This window comes from Ambystoma mexicanum, chromosome 11, assembly GCF_040938575.1.
Source record: "Ambystoma mexicanum isolate Mex_15411 chromosome 11, UKY_AmexF1_1, whole genome shotgun sequence".
NCBI lineage: Eukaryota > Metazoa > Chordata > Amphibia > Caudata > Ambystomatidae > Ambystoma > Ambystoma mexicanum.
Window position 1 is genome coordinate 1,325,658,874 of NC_090934.1, and position 21,626 is coordinate 1,325,680,499.

Sequence of the window (21,626 nt, forward strand, 5' to 3'; positions counted from 1 at the left end):
TCCTTGCTTGCAACCTTCTTTGAAGATTTCTTACGCACGGGCCGGATTTGTAGAGACTTGTGTGCTGGTCGTCCGGTTCCAGCGTGGGATAGCGGTCCTACTCCAGGAGGTGGCCGGATGTCCAGTACCAGGAACCAGGAAGGAGATTAAGTCCGAGCTCGGAGGCACGGAACGCCGTGACCCGAGCGCAGGCGAGGATCCCGGAAGAATAGCAAGGTAAGTTCGAGGAAAGGAAAAGGAGGAAGTAGATTCAAGGAATCGGGGAAACAGGACTAGGATGGAAGTTCCGAGCGAACTTCGGCAACACACGTCAGACTGCTCCGAGTGGTAGCGTTGAGATGCGCAGAGCTGCGGGGGTGTGTCTGCTTTGTAGAATGTTGAACGTAGCGCATAAAGACTGGCAAGCTGCGTCTGCACCAAATGGCCATGTTGGAAGGATCACGGAATTCAGTCCTCTATGAGTCAGGGACCACGAAGCCCAGAATGGGCGCAGGTGGTGGTTCATGACAGTATGCCTCCTCCGAAACCCAGCTCCTCTGGGTTTGCCTGGATGGATTAGATGGTATCTTCCTATCAGCCGGGGGGCATTCATATTTGACACGGGTTCCCAGGTGCGCTCACTGGGAGGATACCCTTTCCACTCAACCAAATACTGTAGTTGACCTCGTTGGTACCTTGAGTCACAAATTCTGGAGACCTCATATTCAAGTTGGTCATTGATAATCATTGGGGTGGATCTTGGAGCAGTTCGAGAGGGCTGAACATAAGGTTTTAACAAAGAAGTGTGGAAGACTAGATGAATGCTTTTCCATGACTCTGGTAGTCGGAGTCGAAAAGCCACTGGATTAACAATTTCCTTTATAGAAAAGGGTCTGTAATACCTGGGAGCCAATTTATTTGGTCGTAGGTGCCGAGGAAGTAGTTTTGAGGATAACCAGACCTTATCGCCAATTGAATAGGACGGCCCAGGCCTTCTTTTGCAATCTGCATATTGTTTCATATCTCTTCAGGCTTTTTCTAGGTGTTCCTTTGCTTCTTTGTGCACGTTGATTAGTGTTTCAATCCAGGAATCAACCGCCGGAACTCGGGTAGGATGTGGGAGAACGGACGGTAGGACTGAAGGATGAAATCCTTGACTACAGAAGAAAGGGCTGGTCTTGATAGCAGAATGATCCGAATTGTTGTATGCAAACTCGGCCACAGGTATTAAGAGTGACCAATCATCCTGGTAAAACAATGAAGATACTGTTCCAGGGTTTGGTTTACTCGTTCAGTAGCACCATTGCTCTGTGGGTGATAACCTGAGGGCAATGCACGCTGAATTCCCAATATACGACATAGCTGTTTCCAGAACTGGGATATGTCCCTGGGTCCTCTGTTGGAAATTATTTTGGAAGGTAAGCCATGAAGCTGGAATATTTGTTCTAGGAAAATCCCAGCGAGTTCAGATGAGGATGGTAGTTTGTATGGAGGCGTAAAATTAGCCATTTGTGTGAACAAATCAATGGTAACCATTATAGTTGTGTAGCCTCTGGAAGAAGGTAGTTCTACAATAAAGTCTGTGGAAATGAATTCCAGGGTCTTGTTGGTAGTGCTGGTTGGTGTAGGAGACCTGCTGGTCTTTAATTGTCATGTTTGTTCTGATTACAGACTGCACAAGTCTGGACATGGATCTTGATGTCATCCTTGGCCACCAAAACTGTCTTTGTATAAGATGGAGGGTGTTGGTTCTGCCGGTGCCCTGAATGAAGAGTATCATGGCATAGGCTTGTGATCTTTTGTCTCAGTCCAGGAGTAGGGATGACCAGTCGATTGTCCTTGAAGAGATATTCATCCTTTGATTTGAGATTCCACCGATTGTTCTTCTTAAACTCCTTCCAGGGGTCAGAAGACTGAGTTTGGGCTCGAATATCCTCCAGGAGAGTGATTGCTTGAGCGACAAATATTGAGTTGTGAAACATTTTAGGAAAGGTCCGGTCCTCAAGGATTTCGTAATCAGGACGTCTGGATAAGGCATCGGCAATAATGTTATGTGTTCCAGGAAAATGATGAATGTGAAATTGGTATTGGGCAAAAAAGAAAGCCCAATGGGCTTGGCGACTGTTTTGACATTCCATGGATTGTAGGACTTGAAGATGCCGATGGTCCGTGCGGACTTGTACCAGGTGTTTGGCTCCCAGAAAGAGATGACGCAATTCAGTGAAAGCTTGACGAATGACTAACAATTCCTTCTCCAGGACAGAATAATGAGTTTCACTGGGAGTCAAGGTGCGGGAGAGATAGGCGATGGGGTGTTCCAATTTGTCGCCAAGTTCCTGTTTCAGGACTACCCTGATGAGGTAGTTGGAGGCATCAGTTTCAACAAGAAAGGGTCAGTCAGTGTCGGGTTGAGCTAGGATGGGAGGTTGTGTGAAGTCTGACTTCAATCGTTGAAATGCCAAATCTTGGGCTGAGGTCCACTGAAAAGAGTATCTTTCTTTAATAGTATGACAATGGGATGCACAATCTCAGAGAACGCGGGTATACATTTCCTATAGAAGATAGCAAGCCCCAGGAAGGATTGGATTTGTTTTACAGTGGTCGGAACAGGCCAAGATAGAATGGAGTCAACCTTGGAAGAATCCATCCCTATCCCCTTTGCGCTAAGAACGAATCCGAGATAGTGAACAGTTGATACATGGAAAAGACATTTCTCGGGATTAGCCAGGAGCTTGTGTTCTGGTAAACCTTGTAAGACTGCTCTTACATGCTCTTCATGTTTCAGATGGGCCTTGGAGTAGATCAGTATGTTGTCTAAGTAAACCATGACGAAGAGGAACAACATATCAGAAAAGACCCAATCCATGAAACGTTGGAAAATTGCAGGGGCATTAGCAGGTCCAAAGGGCATGACCAAGTATTCAAAATGGCCGAAGGGTATTCTAAAGGCTGTTTTCCATTTGTCACCTTCTATTATATGAATAAGATGGTAGGCACCCCTGAGATCAAGTTTTGTGAAGATGACCGCACCTCTCACTGCTTCCAGGATATCCGAGATGAGAGGCAATGGGTAACGATCCTTGAGAGTGCATTGGTTAAGGCCACGGTAATTCAAACACGGCCTGAGTTCCTTGGAATCCTTCTTAGGAACGAAGAAATGGGAAGCGCCCGCTGGGGACTTGGATGGTCGAATAGTTCAATTTTCCAAGTTGGTGTCCAGGTATTCCCGGAGGGCCCTTTTTTCTGGTTCTGACAAAATAAACATACTTCCGAAAGGGATCACGGCTGAAGGTTCAGTGTCAATGGCACAATCCTCTGGTCTGTAGGGTGGCAGAGCTTGAACAATTGCTGTTGAGAATACATCTGCGTATGCCTGGTAGGCCCTGGGAATCCGGATAATGTTACGAGACGGTGACTGGAATTTGCTGAGTTTCTTGAGAGTCTTCAGAGGAACTTGGTAAAGTGATTGTGGACAAACAGTGGGACATACAATGTTCTGAACCAAGAAATAAGGAGCCTGATATAGGGGTTATGCTTCTGCAACCAGGGCATGCCTAGAACCATAGGATAGTGAGCAGATCTGATGATATCAAATTTAATCCTTTCTTGATGGTGATTTATAGAAAGAAGAATCTGTTTGGTTTGAAGGGTTATGGGTCCTGAAGATAAGGGTCTCCCATCAATAGCTTCAACAGGTTGCGTAGTCTCTCGGGTTTCGTGGAGGATGTTGTGACTAGTGACCCAATCATGATCTATGAAAATGCCCATGGCTCCGCAATCCACTAGTGCCAAGATGGGGTAGGATTCTTTCTTGGAAGGCGATAGGAATGCCTGTAGAATCACAAGATTATTTTGTCCAGCAGAGTTCAAGGAAGGAATTGATGAGGAGCAGACACCTTTCTACCGAAACTGTGCCCCATCTAGGATCGGGAGCTGGCATTTCCCGAACGCTGTGTTGGAGCGATAGGGCACTCTCTCACAAGGTGTTTATCGGAGACGCAGTACATGCACAGTCCAGTGTGAATCCGGCGCATCCTTTCTTGTGGAGTAATGGGTCCACAGAAGGCCCCCAGTTGCATGGGTTTAGGATTTGGGGTTGGAGAAGCTGCGGGCTATTGTCTGTATGTATGGTCTATGGCAGCCTTTTGAGATGTTGATTTAGACTTTCTTTTCTCTGCCTTTCTTTCCTGGATTCGAAAGTCAATTTGTAGGGATAGGTCCATGAGGGCCTGGAAGGAGCTTGGGCGAGCTACCCTGGCTAGCTCGTCCTTTATTTCTTCATTTAGGCCTCTTTGAAAGAGGGTGAAGCTGGCTTCTTGGGACCAATCAGCCTCTTTTACGAGTTGTTTAAAGCGGGTCACATAGGTAAGCACATCTTGGGATCCTTGTTGAAATTCAAGTAGTCGTTCCTGAGCACTGTAAACAAGCTCTGGCCGATCAAACATGGCTTTTAGGGCTTCCACGAATCCATAATAATCATCTAGGAGGGCGTCGCCCCAAATTGACTAGGGGGGGTTGCCCAGGTTAAGGCGTTACCGGTGAGGTGTGAGATCATAAACCGCAACTTGGCTCTTGGGGTGGAAAAGTAGTAGGGCTTGAAGGTGAAATGCACCAAACATGAGTTAAGGAAGGCACAAAGGTTCTTTGAAGGGCCATCATATTTGTCCACCACTCCTCCCAATAAGACACTTTCCTTAGTAGCAGAGTCACGAGACAAGACTAGCTGCTTTAAAGCAGCGTTCTCTACCTTAAGGTTCTGGACTTCAGTGGTTAATTCCTGCATACCTCGCATGAGGTCTTGAACCGCGGCTTCCATCTCTGAATTCGCATAGTTTTTCAGGCTTCTCAATCTGTCACAAGTCTCTCCCCTTCTCACCTGTCTTTCCTTGCTTGCGACCTTCTTTGAAGATTTCTTATGCACGGTCCGGGATTTGTAGAGACTTGTGTGCTGGTTGTCTGGTTCCAGCGTGGGATAGCGGTCCTACTCCAGGAGAGGTTGGATGTCCAGTACCAGGAACCAGGAAGGAGATTAAGTCCGAGCTCGGAGGCACGGAATGCTGTGACTCGAGCGCAGGTGAGGGTCCCAGAAGAATAGTAAGGTAAGTTCAAGGAAAGGAAAAGGAGGAAGTAGATTCAAGGAATCGGGGAAACAGGACTAGGATGGAAGTTCCGTGCAAACTTCGGCAACACACGTCAGACTGCTCTGAGTGGTAGCGTTGAGACACGCAGAGCCGCGGGGTGTGTCTGCTTTGTAGAATGTCGAACATAGCGCATAAAGACTGGCAAGCTGCATTCCGCACCAAACAGCCATCTCGGAAGGATCACGGAATTCAGTCCTCTATGGGTCAGGGACCACGAATTCCAGAATGGGCGCAGGAGGTGGTTCATGACAACTGGCCTCCCAGGGCAGCCCTCTGCCCGGCAGCCTCCTTCGGCTAAGGACCCTGAGGCAAAGGACGGCTCCCACAAAGACGGCTCCAGATCGTATCTGCAGGTATCAGCAGGGGAAGCCGGTGAAGCCAGCAGCGGACAGACACCACCAAAACTGTAAGTGTAGCATGGGTGGGGTGTAGAGCAATTACTCTACTCCAGAGAGATCCGAGCACCAACCTAATTCAATGCTGGACTGTAAATTTTGTCCTGCAAAACTTTCTAGCATACATGCATTAATAACTAGTGCCACTCCTGGAGACAATAGTGAAAATTAGCCACATTGAGACGGGTGTAACAATGTTAGCATGTCCTACTCTTATCTTGACTTTTGTGAATAATTATAACTGGTAGCATATCCCTCACTTAGGTGCATTGTGAATGATAGCCTGCCCCACTCTCAGTTGGAATTGCGAAAGATAGCATGTACCACATTAGGCACAATTGTGATAAATAGCATGTGTCCTAATAGCTTCATTGTGTTAAAGTTGAGTCTAGAAAGTGTGCCCTAATAACGTCACTGTGTAAAAGTTGAACCTAGAAAGTGTGCCCTAATAGCGCCCTAATAGCGTCACTGTGTTGAAGTTGAACTTAGAAAGTGTGCCTAATAGCGTCAATGTGTTAAAGTTGAACCTAGAAAGTGTGCCTAATAGCGTCACTGTGTTACAGTTGAACTTAGAAAGTGTGCCTAATAGCGTCACTGTGTTAAAGATGAACCTAGAAAGTGTGCCTAATAGCGTCACTGTGTTAAAGCCGATCTTAGAAAGTGTGCCTAATAGCGTCACTATGTTACAGTTGAACTTAGAAAGTGTGCCTAATAGCGTCACTGTGTTAAAGTTGAACCTAGAAAGTGTGCCTAATAGCGTCATTGTGTTAAAGTTGAACTTAGAAAGTGTGCCTAATAGAGTCACTGTGTTAAAGTTGAACCTAGAAGGTGTACCTAATAGCGTCACTGTGTTACAGTTGAATTTAGAAAGTGTGCCTAATAGCGTCACTGTGTTAAAGATGAACCTAGAAAGTGTGCCTAATAGCGTCACTGTGTTAAAGTCGATCTTAGAAAGTGTGCCTAATAGCGTCACTATGTTACAGTTGAACTTAGAAAGTGTACCTAATAGCGTCACTGTGTTAAAGTTGAACCTAGAAAGTGTGCCTAATAGCGTCATTGTGTTAAAGTTGAACTTAGAAAGTGTGCCTAATAGCGTCACTGTGTTACAGTTGAACTTAGAAAGTGTGCCTAATAGCGTCTCTGTGTTAAATTTGAACCTAGAAGGTGTACCTAATAGCGTCACTGTGTTACAGTTGAATTTAGAAAGTGTGCCTAATAGCGTCACTTGTTAAAGTTGAACCTAGAAGGTGTACCTAATAGCGTCACTGTGTTACAGTTGAATTTAGAAAGTGTGCCTAATAGCGTCACTGTGTTAAAGTTAATCTTAAAAAGTGTGCCCTAATAGCATCACTGTGCTAATGTTGAATCTAGACGGTATTCCATCATCATTGAGTGTGCCTAATAGCGTCACTGTGTTACAGTTGAATCTAGAAAGTGTGCCTAATAGCGTCACTGTGTTAAAGTTGAATCTAGAAAGTGTGCCTAATAGCGTCACTGTGTTAAACTGAACTTAGAAACGTGCCCTAATAGCATCACTGTGCTAATGTTGAATATAGACAGTATTCCAACATCATTGAGTGTGCCCAATAGTGTCACTGTGTTAAAGCTGAACTTAGAAACGTGCCGTAATAGCATCACTGTGCTAATGTTGAATCTAGACGGTATTCCAACATCATTGATTGTGCCCAATTGCGTCATTGTGTTACATTTGAACTTAGAGACGTGCCTTAATAGCGTCACTGTGTTAAAGTTGAATCTAGAAAGTGTGCCTAATAGCGTCACTGTGTTAAAGTTGAACTTAGAAAGTGTGCCTAATAGCGTCACTGTGTTAAAGTTGAATCTAGAAAGTGTGCCCTTATAGCGTCACTGTGTTACAGCTGAACTTAGAAAGTGTGCCTAATAGCGTCACTGTGTTAAAGTTGAATCTAGAAAGTGTGCCTAATAGCGTCACTGTGTTAAAGTTGAATCTAGAAAGTGTGCCTAATAGCATCACTGTGTTAAAGTTGAACTTAGAAAGTGTGCCCTTATAGCGTCATTGTGTTAAAGTTGAACTTAGAAAGTGTGCCTAATAGCGTCACTGTGTTACAGTTGAATCTAGAAAGTGTGCCTAATAGCGTCACTGTGTTAAAGTTGAACTTAGAAAGTGTGCCCTTATAGCGCCATTGTGTTACAGCTGAACTTAGAAAGTGTGCCTAATAGCGTCACAGTGTTAAAGTTGAATCTAGAAAGTGTGCCTAATAGCGACACTGTGTTAAAGCTGAACGTAGAAACGTGCCCTAATAGCATCACTGTGCTAATGTCGAATCTAGACGGTATTCCAACATCATTGAGTGTGCCCAATAGCATCACTGTGTTAAAGCTGGACTTGGAAACGTGCCCTAATAGCATCACTGTGCTAATGTAGAATCTAGACGGTATTCCAACATCATTGAGTGTGCCCAATAGCATCACTGTGTTAAAGCTGGACTTGGAAACGTGCCCTAATAGCATCACTGTGCTAATGTTGAATCTAGACGGTATTCCAATATCATTGAGTGTGTCCAATAGCGTCACTGTGTTAAAGTTGAACTTTGAAGTATGCCCTAATAGCGTCACTGTAGTAGAAATGAACTTAGTAGGTATTCCCAACATTCACTGAGTATACCTGGTCGCATACACTTTACTGATTACCACAATATTTCACTCCTACGCTTACTCTCTCCTTTACACCATCATTCAACTAGAACACAGCAGTACTATGACACATTCGGTAAATCTGTTCTCATACTAACATTACCCATCAAACTACCAATCATCCTTATAAAACAAATAGCTAGCACACACCGGCTAGTTTAGGCGTCTCCTCAGGCCTAACACAGCCAGAACTCAGTCTGCATGTCCAGCCTCCAGACTGAACAAATTCAATTGATCTCCTCAGCACCACACCTACCGTTAAGAAGCAGATATCATGCAACAACCACACCAGCTGCACACATACCTGGTGTGCCCACGCACTTTACGACTCTCTCTCTCTCTGAACTGACTCGAACTGCGGTTCCCAGGGGCGTTCAACCTACCAGCACCTTGAGATCATACCAATGGTACATAAGGCGCTATACAAATGCAAAATAACATAACAAAACATAATGACCATTCTGCTTTTTTTCTATTTTTGTCTGGAAGTGTTTTGGTACTGCCACCAAATTCCTATTACGGCACATCATGATCCTTATTTCAGGTACTGAGTTTGCACCACTTCTATCCATGATCCCCTGCCTTTGTGCCCCAGGTAATTCATTAACAGTGCTTCCTGCTCTCTCTTAACTTGAACAGCTTTGTTTGTGGTGGCCCCTTTGTCCACCCCATAACTCCTGCTAACCCAGTTTATGCAACTCAGCCACCATCTGCACCCATCTACACTTGTTTGCACCGGGATTCCCTAAAATGTATACCATCCATCCCTTTTGTCATTTTCACATTGCCGCCACTGTCATTCACCCCTGACATCTTTAGACCCCATCCCGGACCAGCCTCCACCCTTCTCTATTAGACATAGAGAAGTCATTATGTGGTCTAATGCCTGTACTCAAAGTTGACCATCGCATGAAGGAGACCACTCATTTTTATTGTGTTGTTGTGATTTATGAAGAAACACGATTTTATTTATAGGAGCATCATTATTCCTAGAATTCCGTTTTTGGAGCACAAAAGTAAAAAGAAAATGCAGTCTGGATTTTCGAGTTCAAAAATTCACGTTATGCACTAAAATGAGTTAATATGCTATATTCAGTTTGTACTGTAGACTGTGTTGTATTAGTTGACCTCAGACCTAGTGCTAGAAGAGCAAGAAAGAGGGAGGGGATCTATTCATGGTTGTGCATGAGTATGGATGAAAGACGAGGAAAGGGCATAACGTCTGTAGGCTGGAGGTGCTGATACCCGAGTATAGCTCGGCCTGTAGGGTACAATCAGCATGATGATTGGGAGCCCCTTGAAGAGGTATAATGTTATTGGAATTTATACCGCACACTGCTGCGTTTTGCATGGTCTCCGTGTAATCTGGAGAATATGAAAGTGAGCATGGAGGGCTGGGCTAGTGAGGGGGTACAGGGAAAATGCATGGTAGCATTTCTGTTGTGTTGATGAAAGCAAACTAGCAGTACCCTGAGATCTGTGTGCCGGTGTGTCTCTAGGTTTTTCGGGTCAGGAGCAGTTAAGTATTTTGTCCAGAAAGGGAAGCCATGTGTGCCCATGGTTCTAGGGTGCTTTTGGTGGGGCTGTGTTATGAAAGATGGTTGTAGTGGGATTGTGTCTTCTATTTTTTTAAGTCTGCTGGGAGCGGTATTAGGAAGCTGTGTGTCAGTGGCTTAGTTGGTGTTCGTGTAGTGTTTGAGCATGGAAGTCGAGTAGTTAGTGGGTAGGATTAACATCGGAAGCAGTGAGACATTAAAGAGGGACAATTAAACTAGGTGCCACACTTAATCCAGCCATGCAAGAGTTAGTCTAGCTGTGCAAGAGTCAATCTAACAGCACCAACTAATCCAACTGTACAAAGAGTAGTGGGACGGTCATATTCACACTAGCCGTTCAACAATTGATCTGGGTGCAGTACTCTAGCGGGGCATGAATTAATCCAACTGAGCATGAGAATGACTCTTGCTGCAGCAATTAATGTAGTTTTACAGAGACCACCGGGATGTAACTTACAATCAGTCTTTCTGTGCAACAACTCATCTATCTACACCAATGAGTACAGATACAAAAAGGTTTTTATGGCTGCAAGATTCAAAACGACTTCATGTAGCTGTAACAGTTCAACTGGTTACAACAATTAATCTCACCACAACATGCTCATTGTGGACTGAGGATGTGTGGTTAGAACCAAACAGAGAACCTGTGCTACAAAAGATGTCGACGATGTCAACCAAGTTGATGAGGAATAATCCTAACATACACATTGTCAAGCAAAGGGTAGAGAGGCAATGTCAGGACAGAAATGGTAACGGCTTTGCACAATATACATAGGCTGTAGCAACCAGTCCCTGTAACAGGTTGCAAACATTGATGCAGAAATTCATGCCACGGGAGATGCTGAACAGTTGTGAAATGACTGCTAGTGGTGGGCGTTTGATAAAGCATGAAATAGAGTGAGAAAATCCAAGGCACAGGCTACCACCCATTGAGTCCCATTTTAATGCTACATAGTTACAAACAATAATGCTATGTATTTTGATGCACGTCTTAAAGAAATGTGACTTCAAATCTCGCATAGCTTTAGCATATTTGTGAAATAAAATTATGCTTACTCTTAAAGTGTGGTCCCATGAACCTGAACAGAACGCTGTTCCATCTGGAGACACTCGTAAGGTACTAACACGGTTTTCATGTCCAAACAAGATAGACACCCGGGTACCCTTCAAGACATCCCAGACATTAATAGTGTAATCATTATAGCCAGCAAACAGTAGGCGACCTAGAATACAAAAGAGAACATTCTATTGACAATCATATTGCGGTGTTTGGTGAACAATGTTCCCATCTCTGCTCTTTGAGTAAGTACATTTGTAATTAAAGAGAGGGGAATGGCTACAATACTACTTCAATTTAGACAAACAATGAAAAAGACATTTATGCAGGGCAATACTCATTTTGATCAAGCAGGTTAGAACGCGATCATTGGAAGGTAATATGTACAGAGAGCATCCCCTTGTTTTACCATTTTTTCAAAAACTAACCTTTCCAGACTTTTAATCAAATTAAAATGGAGAACCACGATCAAGAGGAGTCATTTCAACTGCTATGGTTTTTCTTTTGTTACACCATTTCTTTTGCGGCTTTATACCCACCATGACGACAATCCTTCAACTATGACAAATTATAGTGATATTGGCCTCGAACTGGCTTTAGAGCTCACAGCACATCTGGCCATTAATTTACCCCAATATATCCACTGTACTGGTTGTAACCATTGTGCAGTGCAGTGGTAGCTGCAGCGCATATAGGGTGGCAGGGAGTGTATGGCTTCCTATTGGATATCGATAATGTCAATGGTAAATGATCATTTATCTACTCACCGAGGTACACTTGGGTGCCAGCTCCGACTTTGGCTGCACTGACCCCCTCCAAGCCAGCCATGTGGAGGATGGTGCTGACTGTCCCTTCCCATGAGGTCTGCTAGGGGCACTCAGGAGGTGTGCCTCCTCGTGTGGCGGATACCTCATTGCAGTCGTGTGCCAGCAGTGTGTGCGAACCATGGACTGGAGGTCATTCCATCTCTAGTTGATGTCCTTTTGTGTCCCAGGGCACTATCACTACCACCCAGTTCTGCACCTCATTCCAGATAATTGTACTCCTCCGATGTGGGGGTTTCCTGCTCAGGGCCCCAAATATGTTTTTCTGAATTAGCCACCATCTCCTCTGCCATTACATTTGGCTCTGTCTCAGGAAATCTTGGCTTCCTGATCCTCATTTCTTATCTTTTCCCATGATATGATTCTACACTCCTTTACTTTTGGATGGCAGCATTTCAGTAGATTCTATTTTTAAAGTTGGCCGCCTCTCAACTTCCTGCTTTTAACATAACCCAATTCCTGCCTAGCGGTACATCTACCAATTTCTGGAGCAATTACCTTTTGGTAATTCCTCCAAATAGTAGTAGTAGTTGCCATTAATATAGTGCCTTTTCCCATTTGTATGGCCTCAACGCACTTTGTTGTAGAAACGCCCTCTGGAACCGAAGTCCAGGTATGGGAAGAGTCTCAGAAAAGGCTTGGAATGCGTCTGTGCCTTTGGCCAAGATTTAGAATTAAGTGTGCTGGTTAGGCTCCAGTAAGCAACCAGAGAGGTCAGGCATGTGGATGCATGCTGAGTGAGGTCAGGGCAGAGCGGTAGTGCAAGAGAAGTGATATGTGACCAGCTAGACAGAAAATTGTCATAGGTTGTTGCTGTATTCTAATGGTAGAATGTTTGAGCCAAGTCTAGTGTAAGTGGCGAGGCCATTACGTGTCCAGCTAGAGCAAATTTGTCATAGCCAAATTTGTCATATGCTTACCGGCACTCTTGTTTCCGGATCGCCACTCTACGAGTCTGTCTGCAGGGGCCATTGTGCATGGTAGGGTGAGATCTGCCGGGCGCAGCGGCCCCTGCCCGCAGACTTTTCATGGGCGCACTGGCACCATTAGCAACAGTGCCGATGCTTCTGTCTACCCACTCCCATCGGACTCCACAGGAAGGGGGAGTTTCCGAATCTGCTGCCTGACTTCCCGCGCCGCCGGGACTTGTAATGTCCCGGTGGCACTGGGAAGTCAGGCCGCGGATTTGGTGTTTCCGGGTCGGTGGCACTGGCGGGTTAGGGATGACCTCTGAATGAAGCCCTGTGTCTTCTAGGTTCCATAATAGGCTATCATCAGGCATCTTTTGTGCAGTATCAAGGACACCAGTAAATTGGTCTACTGTTTAGTCTTAGTATTTGACACAAAATGTTTTAATAAACTTTATAATTCAGCAACTTAAAATCATAAAAAACTAAATACAGCTGACTACCAATACATACTTTCCATGAACAATAAGGAAGAGGCGACCATTACAAATACACATTAACAAGTAAGAAAAAATGAGTGGGAGACGTTCTCACCAAAAAAGCTATTTAATTGATATTTTGTAGATTGACATGGCAAGAGTGAAAGCTCCCCCCACCCAGCCCAAATATCTTTAGGGTGTGGACTAATTGGAACCAAAGAGCTGAACGTTTATTCTATTTATTACCTGCATTAAGCTCAAACAAGCACTCAGTGTGCAAAGGAAGAATGCTAGATTTCTAATATTTCAATACATTTTCTTTAGCAATAAGGCATGCTAGATTGATGAACCTGTGAGTAATAATGTCCCCAAGTAGATATTTGATTGGAGCCAATAACGGAGGTATGACAGTTATACCAGTCAGCGTTCCGCTACTCGGCTCCAGGAGTGAGCCACATTTGGACGGTTCCTGAACATATGCAGTAAATAAGCAGTGGCATTTGGGGCCCTCATTTATAACCTTCGTCATACATTTAGCAAGTTGAAATGGTGTATAATGCAGACGTGCTCACCAAAAAAGCTATTTAATTGATATTTTGTAGATTGACATGGCAAGAGTGAAAGCTCCCCCCACCCAGCCCAAATATCTTTAGGGTGTGGACTAATTGGAACCAAAGAGCTGAACGTTTATTCTATTTATTACCTGCATTAAGCTCAAACAAGCACTCAGTGTGCAAAGGAAGAATGCTAGATTTCTAATATTTCAATACATTTTCTTTAGCAATAAGGCATGCTAGATTGATGAACCTGTGAGTAATAATGTCCCCAAGTAGATATTTGATTGGAGCCAATAACGGAGGTATGACAGTTATACCAGTCAGCGTTCCGCTACTCGGCTCCAGGAGTGAGCCACATTTGGACGGTTCCTGAACATATGCAGTAAATAAGCAGTGGCATTTGGGGCCCTCATTTATAACCTTCGTCATACATTTAGCAAGTTGAAATGGTGTATAATGCAGCCTGTTGAGCACCTTAAAGTGAATCGAATGAAACCTAGAATTAAATGAAACCGCGTTTATCAGTAAACATGACCAACACTGATCCAATGAGGTGGTATGAAGGTCAGTATCCGACTCAGTACTGATGGGAGAAGGGGAATGACGCATGTTAAGTTGAAGAGAATTGTACAGGGAAGAAATCAATCTGTGATTCTCAGGTGAGTGTACTATAAACTCCAGGCATGGATTGGGCTCCAGTATCAGGACTGACTCTATGGACTACGGGACTTGCTAGGTGATCAGCTATATCTTCGTCTTCACTCGATAGATAACCCTCCCCAATCTCTTCCTCCTCACCTGAAAAGTCCAGTTTCTACCGGCGGGTAAGTCCAATGTACGGCTTCTTCTTTTTAGAAGATATGGTCTACCTCGGAAAGAAGCCACCGTGACTCACAGACAGAGAAAACCCACCGCGACTCCCCTCCGCGACAGCCAGAGGGGAAAAAGCCACTGGAACGGCAAAAAACCCCTAGATCGTATATAGTCGTGAAGGTTGTGGAAGTCGTCGGCACAGTAGTAGGTTGAATGGTCCTTCGCCGAAAATCCAGGAAATAGTAAGGTCGGCGTGATTCCGTTAATCAAGGGAAATGAATAAGGCGGTTTACAGGAGGGTACCCCTCGGGATGGAAGACAAGAGTGAACGGAATATCCGGGAGATAGAGAATCCTAGAGCGAAGAAATCCCAGCAGAAAAATCAGCCCGGGAACAAAACACAGGAGAAGGCACACAGGATCCAAAGAAGGGGGGGCCCATAGGGAACGGGAGGAGGAGAAGAAACAGGAAGAGTAGGGAAGACGTGATTGCAAGGCAGACTATCAGATGGGATACTAGCGCAAGCAACAGGGTGAGGAATGAACACAGTTGCAACGCGCCGAGCCGCCGGCAGCCGAGTGAGATATACAAACGGCGGCGGCCATCTTGAAAACAACTAGACCGAGTCTGGTAGGCGAGGAGGGACGTAATGGAACATTTCAATGGCGTCCTTGTTTCCACCTTCGCCACAAACGCCAGTCGCCGGCGGCAGTGACAGTATGCCCCCTCCGAAGGCTTCTCCCTCCCGGCCTTTCTGGATGTAGTCGGTGGAACTTGTGTAATAGTTGAGGAGAGTGAATATGGAACTGCGGTTCCCAGGTGTCTTCTGAGGAGGGATACCCTTTCCAATGAACGAGATACTCAAGACGTCCCCGATGATAACGGGAGTCCCGTATCTGAGATACTTCATATTCATCGGAAGCGGGAACTGGCAAAGTCCACAGCTTGTGGGATGCTTGTTTCCGAGTATCTGGCACAAAGGGGCGTAAGAGAGATGAGTGAAACACGGGATGAATCCGTCTAAGTCCCTCTGGCAACTTTAGGCGGAAAGCCACAGGATTTATCTTAGAAATTATCTCGAAGGGTCCGATGTAGCGGGGTGACAGCTTAGAAGGCCGAACCCATCGAGGAAGGAACTTGGTGGACAGCATGACTCTTGAACCCTTGTCCCAGGCAGGAACTTGACTCCGGTGTTTGTTGGTTTGCTCTTTGTAACGACTGCTAGCCTTAGAGAGGCTCTGACGGGCTGTGTCGTGGGCCTCCTTGATCTGCACAAGGTTGTTCTCCAAAGAAGGAATGTTAGTTTCCTCCCAGAAACTCGGAACTATGGACTGCGGGTTGTAACCGTAGGTACAAAAGAATGGGATAATTCCTGTAGCCGTGTGGACAGCGTTATTATATGCAAACTCTGCTGTGGGAAGCAGGTCCACCCAATTGTCCTGCTGTTTATTGATGAAACACCTTAAGTATTGCTCTAAGGTACCGTTTAGCCTCTCGGTTTGTCCATTTGTTTGGGGGTGAAACCCCGACGAAAGAGCTCTCTCAACGCCCAATGAACTGCACAATGCTGACCAGAATCTGGAGGTATACTGGCTCCCCCTGTCTGAAATTATTTTTTGAGGAAGCCCATGTAACCTAAATATGTCCTTGAGGAATACGTCAGCCATGATCGAGGCGGACGGGATCTTTGTCAATGGAGAGAAATGTGCAAGTTTCGAGAAGGCGTCTACGGTTACCATAATGCAGGTACAGCCTCAGGAAACCGGCAACTCCACAATAAAATCCGTAGAAATGCATTTCCAGGGACCAGGTGGAACCGGTTCCTGTTGTAGCAGCCCCATCGGTTTCGAGGTGGAATATTTGCTTTGTAGACACACCATACAGGATTGGACATAGGCTTGAGTGTCGGCCTTCATGTTGGGCCAGATGAAAGCTCTTTGGAGAAGTTCCAGAGTTCCTCGTACTCCTCGATGACCTGCAGTCTTGGAATCGTGGCACCACTGAGTGACTCGTCTTCTGAGATTATTGGAAGGAATAAACAGTCTTCCACGGATAAAGTGCAACCCGTCCTTAGTGGTGACTGGTTGATTTCCCATATTGAGAGTAGGTTCTTGGAGGCAGGCTCCTCGTACTTCTTCCAAGAAGTTAGACACTGTAGATATGATCCGGGTACGAGGAAACATAAACTCCTTTCTGTACGGGAAGATAACATCGTCCCTGCGGGAGAGAGCATCGGCAACTAGATTTTGAGAGCCAGGGATGAATGTGATGACAAAATCAAACTGGGCGAAAAAATGAGCCCATCTGGCCTGACGGGTGTTATAACACTCTTGCTGCTTGAGTATTTGCAGATTTTTATGGTCTGTTCGTATCTGGAACGGGTGTAGGCTCCCTTGGAGCAAATGCCTCCATTCCACACATGCCAACTTCATAGCAAGTAATTCCTTCTCTATGACCGAGTAGTTGCGTTGGCTAGGATTTAAAGTCTTTGAGAAGTAAGCCACCGGATGTTCTAAGTCCTTGGCTCTCTGAAGAAGAACAGCACCTACGGCTGCTGCAGAAGCGTCAGTTTCCAGAATAAAGGGTAGTAATTGATCTGGTTGTTTCAAGATAGGAGCTGAACAGAACTTGTGTTTTAAGCTGAGGAAGCTTTCTTCAGCCTCATTTGACCAGATGAACAGACCTGTGGATTTCTTGAGAAGGGATGTAATAGGAAGAGTGAGTAAGGAAAAACTCGGAATGAACTTCCTATAGAAATTCGCCAGCCCCAGAAAACGTTGAATATCCTTAACTGAAGAAGGCGACGGCCATGACAAGATGGCATCTACCTTCCTTGGGTCCATAGTAACCCCTTTGTCGGATAGGATAAATCCCAAGTAAGACAATGAGGATTGAGCAAATGCACATTTCTCAGGTTTTACCAGAAGACTGTGTTGTTGTAGTCTGTGCAGAACTTCCTTTACATGTCGAGTATGTTCCTCCTGGCTCCGTGAAAAGACTAATATGTCATCCAGGTAAACCACTGTGTTAAGGTTCAGAAGGTCGGAAAACAATCGGTCCATGAATCTCTGGAAAATGGATGGTGCATTGACTAGGCCAAACGGCATGACTTGGTATTCAAACAACCCATAGGGAGTGCGAAACACCGTCTTCCACTCATCTCCTGTTCTTATGCGGAGTAGATGATACGCATTCCGTAGATCAAGTTTAGTAAACACAACAGAACCTTGGACAGCCTCTAGAATCTCTGATATGATAGGCATAGGGTATCGATCTTTTATGGTCACTCTGTTTAACCCCCGATAGTCGATACAGGGCCGCAGCTCCTTGGTGTCCCATTTGGGTATGAAAAACAGCGAGGCCCCAGCGGGGGATTTGGAAGGTCTTATGAGTCCATTTGCTAAATTATCATCAAGGTAACATCGGAGTACAGCCTTCTCTGATACAGAGAGGGAATACATCTTCCCAAAGGGGACCAATGCTTGTGGCACTAGGTCGATACCACAATCCTCTGGGCGATGTGGAGGAAGTCTAATGGGGGTCTGCTCCTGAAAGACTTCATTGTATTCTGAAAGACATTCCGGTATGCAATGGATGGAACTGCTTTCCACAGCAGACATGGTCTTGACAGTTGCGAATGTTGGTTCTGGAAGACATTCTCGTAGGCAAAAAGCGGAATGGAAACTTAGTAGATTCTTAGACCAATCCACCGTTGGGTTGTGTTTCCTGAGCCACCCTATTCCTAAGATGACAGGGAAGTGGGCCGCCCGTATAATGTCGAACTGTATGATTTCAGAATGCTGGTGAATGGACACTTGAATCTCTTCGGTGGTGTGAGTAATGAGTCCTGAACATAGGGGTGTACCGTCCACTCCTTCAACCTTTTGGTCCTCCTTTTTTTCAATCCTTAGCAGACCCACCTTATCAGCCCAAAAGGTGTCAAGGAAGTTTCCAGCCGCCCCACAATCCAGTAGAGCCTGCGTCTCTACCTCTCTCTTCCGGAAGCGGAGTTTTATGGCAATCACCATGAGACGCACATCATCACTCATCTGAGATGAGGCCACAGAAAGTGTAGTGTAGGAACAAGGTGTAGCCCCTCGATAGTCTGTTCCACTGATTATCGAGGGCGGTCGTTTCCCGATCTCCTTGGGGGCACATCGGGACAGTCTCTCAACAGATGGTTGGCGGCTCCACAATATAAACAAAGGTTCCCTTCACGTCTCCTCTTCTTTTCTTCGGCAGTCAATGGAGATCTGGTGCTTCCGACCTGCATGGGTTCATCTCTGGCGGGACGCGATCCATGTGAGGAGGAGGCGGGGGGTATATCCGAGAAAGAATGCGGACCTCAAACCTTTTTCCTTTCGTTTCTTCATTCCGTCAGGCGGAAATCTATTCTTAGAACTGCAGTTTGAAGATCTAAAAAGGTTTCTGGGCGCGGGATCCGGGCAAGCTCATCCTTGAGATCTTCTCGCAAGCCCCGGCGGAATATGGCATACTGGGCCTGCTCTGGCCAACCTGCCTCTGCAGCGAGTTTCTTGAAAGTGGAGATATAGGATAGTAAGTCGGTACTCCCTTGACGCACATCCAGCAAGTCTTCGCTAGCCACATGTGAGCTTTCGGTTCGCAAAAAGGTGTGTCGCAGTAGTTCCTTAAAGGCCGCATAGTCCTGCAACACTGGGTCTGATAGGGATACCAATGGAGTAGCCCATGCCAAGGCGTTTCCCGTCATGTGCGTGATCATGAAACCCACCTTGGAATGATCCGTGGAAAAAGCATTTCTGCGGAAGGTGAAATGAATATTACAGGCTTCCAGGAATTCCTTAACCTTTCTTTCCGAGCCGTCGAATTTACCTGACACCAGGGGTAGTGGGGGTAGATCAGTTGTCTGTTGTTCTCTTGCAGCTACTCTTTGTTGGAGCGCCACGTTGTCAGCTTTTAGTGTTTGGACTTCTACGTTGAGGGTTTGGACAGCTGTCACCAGCTCTTGCAGTAGTTGTGGCGTAGCCATGTCTTCTTTCAGGCGTTGCAAACTATCAGGACTGACTCTATGGACTACGGGACTTGCTAGGTGATCAGCTATATCTTCGTCTTCACTCGATAGATAACCCTCCCCAATCTCTTCCTCCTCACCTGAATAGTCCAGTTTCTTCCGGCGGGTAAGTCCAATGTACGGCTTCTTCTTTTTAGAAGATATGGTCTACCTCGGAAAGAAGCCACCGTGACTCACAGACAGAGAAAACCCACGCTGACTCCCCTCCGCGACAGCCAGAGGGGAAAAAGCCACTGGAACGGCAAAAAACCCCTAGATCGTATATAGTCGTGAAGGTTGTGGAAGTCGTCGGCACAGTAGTAGGTTGAATGGTCCTTCGCCGAAAATCCAGGAAATAGTAAGGTCGGCGTGATTCCGTTAATCAAGGGAAATGAATAAGGCGGTTTACAGGAGGGTACCCCTCGGGATGGAAGACAAGAGTGAACGGAATATCCGGGAGATAGAGAATCCTAGAGCGAAGAAATCCCAGCAGAAAAATCAGCCCGGGAACAAAACACAGGAGAAGGCACACAGGATCCAAAGAAGGGGGGGCCCATAGGGAACGGGAGGAGGAGAAGAAACAGGAAGAGTAGGGAAGACGTGATTGCAAGGCAGACTATCAGATGGGATACTAGCGCAAGCAACAGGGTGAGGAATGAACACAGTTGCAACGCGCCGAGCCGCCGGCAGCCGAGTAAGATATACAAACGGCGGCGGCCATCTTGAAAACAACTAGACCGAGTCTGGTAGGCGAGGAGGGACGTAATGGAACATTTCAATGGCGTCCTTGTTTCCACCTTCGCCACAAACGCCAGTCGCCGGCGGCAGTGACATCCAGTTTCAGTGGAAAGAAGGGGAATTTCCACCAAAAATAAGAACACAGACAGTAACATTGTAAAATAACCACAGGCTCACTTCCCAATTTAGCTGGAACCTCATTTAAAGATACAAAGGGCCCACCTGAAAACATTGCACCCAGAGTGATCACACCAGTCCCATATATTGGGCAAATCCCTTACTGACGAGGAAGCTGTATCGGAAAATCCCAAAGCTGCACATCACAAAATTGGGAGACTGCATTACCCAACCTTTGAAATAATCTAGCCCAAGGCATTACAGTTACAAAGACAGGATCAAAGGTGCACGTATTGTTGCATTTGCTGTTACAAATAACTGAGAGCAGTCAATTGTTTGATAGCCACATACATAATTCTCTGTGCCGAAAAATATTTCTGTATGTACAGTGGTAGATCTGGTTCTGAAGTGATGGAATACATCACTTTCCGCCCTTGAGAACTGCCTTTGAATACAATAACTTTAAAAAAAAATCGAATTTAGCCTTCAAATTGGTGTGCAAAATGCACCATGTTGGCTCATTATTTTCAAAATGTTTAAAGGGGATTCAGCAAACGTGGATCTGCCAGCTTCAGTTTGGGGTCAGTCTTTACGCCCTACCTGTTAGAAAGTTCATCAGTCACCACTGATGCCAAATGCTGTTTCCTAAAAAGGCAAGACTTGTGGAAAGAGCCACCATCTACATTGGGCACATAGCTCGTATGCATTGCACGTGAGGGGCATAGCAGGTTGTGGATATATGTCACATTGTGCTACTTCAGGCAGGAGGGGTTTGGATTTAAATTTGGACTGGTTTGTGTTCTTTCATCACCATGGCCCTTATTTGGCAAGAATATGGCAAAGCAATACTGTTTTCCTAGCAAATGAAACACAATCGTGAATTATAACTTTTCATGTGCTCCTCACTAGACAATTAATAAAAAGTCCTACATGATAACCAACGTCATGTCATGTCTGCAGAGCCCTGTACTTTATGTAATCTGAGTCTGTCAGGTTCTCATCCCCGTCCTATGCTTTCATCCCAATCCTATTCTTTCATCCTAGACTCTCAAACGGGTCCCACGCCTACTGTGTCGCTCCTCCTAGTCTCTCATGGTGGTCCTCTTTTCACTGAGGAGTGTGGTGCCGGTCAGGTTAGAAATGGCACAAAAAGAGGCAAAAAAAGAATTGAAGGCTACATGGGCAGTTTGGACGCTAAAAGCATCAAATTTTATGTAATCTGTGTTAAAATGGATTTGTAGAATATGGCCTTGTGGACAGATTTTACGAGGCCATCCTATTTATAGTGGACAGGGGAACTCTGAGAGGTGTGATGAATCAAGGGTATTCGCCCCTTCTCCCCTTTGAGGCTAGGGAGGTG

General features: G+C 45.5%; 1 protein-coding gene across 1 annotated transcript in view; it reads right to left on the minus strand.

Annotated features, from left to right (window-relative positions):
- Positions 1-21,626, minus strand: part of GNB5 (G protein subunit beta 5) — a 458,941-nt gene that overhangs the window by 57,500 nt on the left and 379,815 nt on the right. The window contains exon 12 of the mRNA XM_069624846.1: positions 10,801-10,967. Coding sequence (XP_069480947.1) covers positions 10,801-10,967 — 167 coding nt within the window. The remainder of the gene's footprint in view (positions 1-10,800; positions 10,968-21,626) is intronic.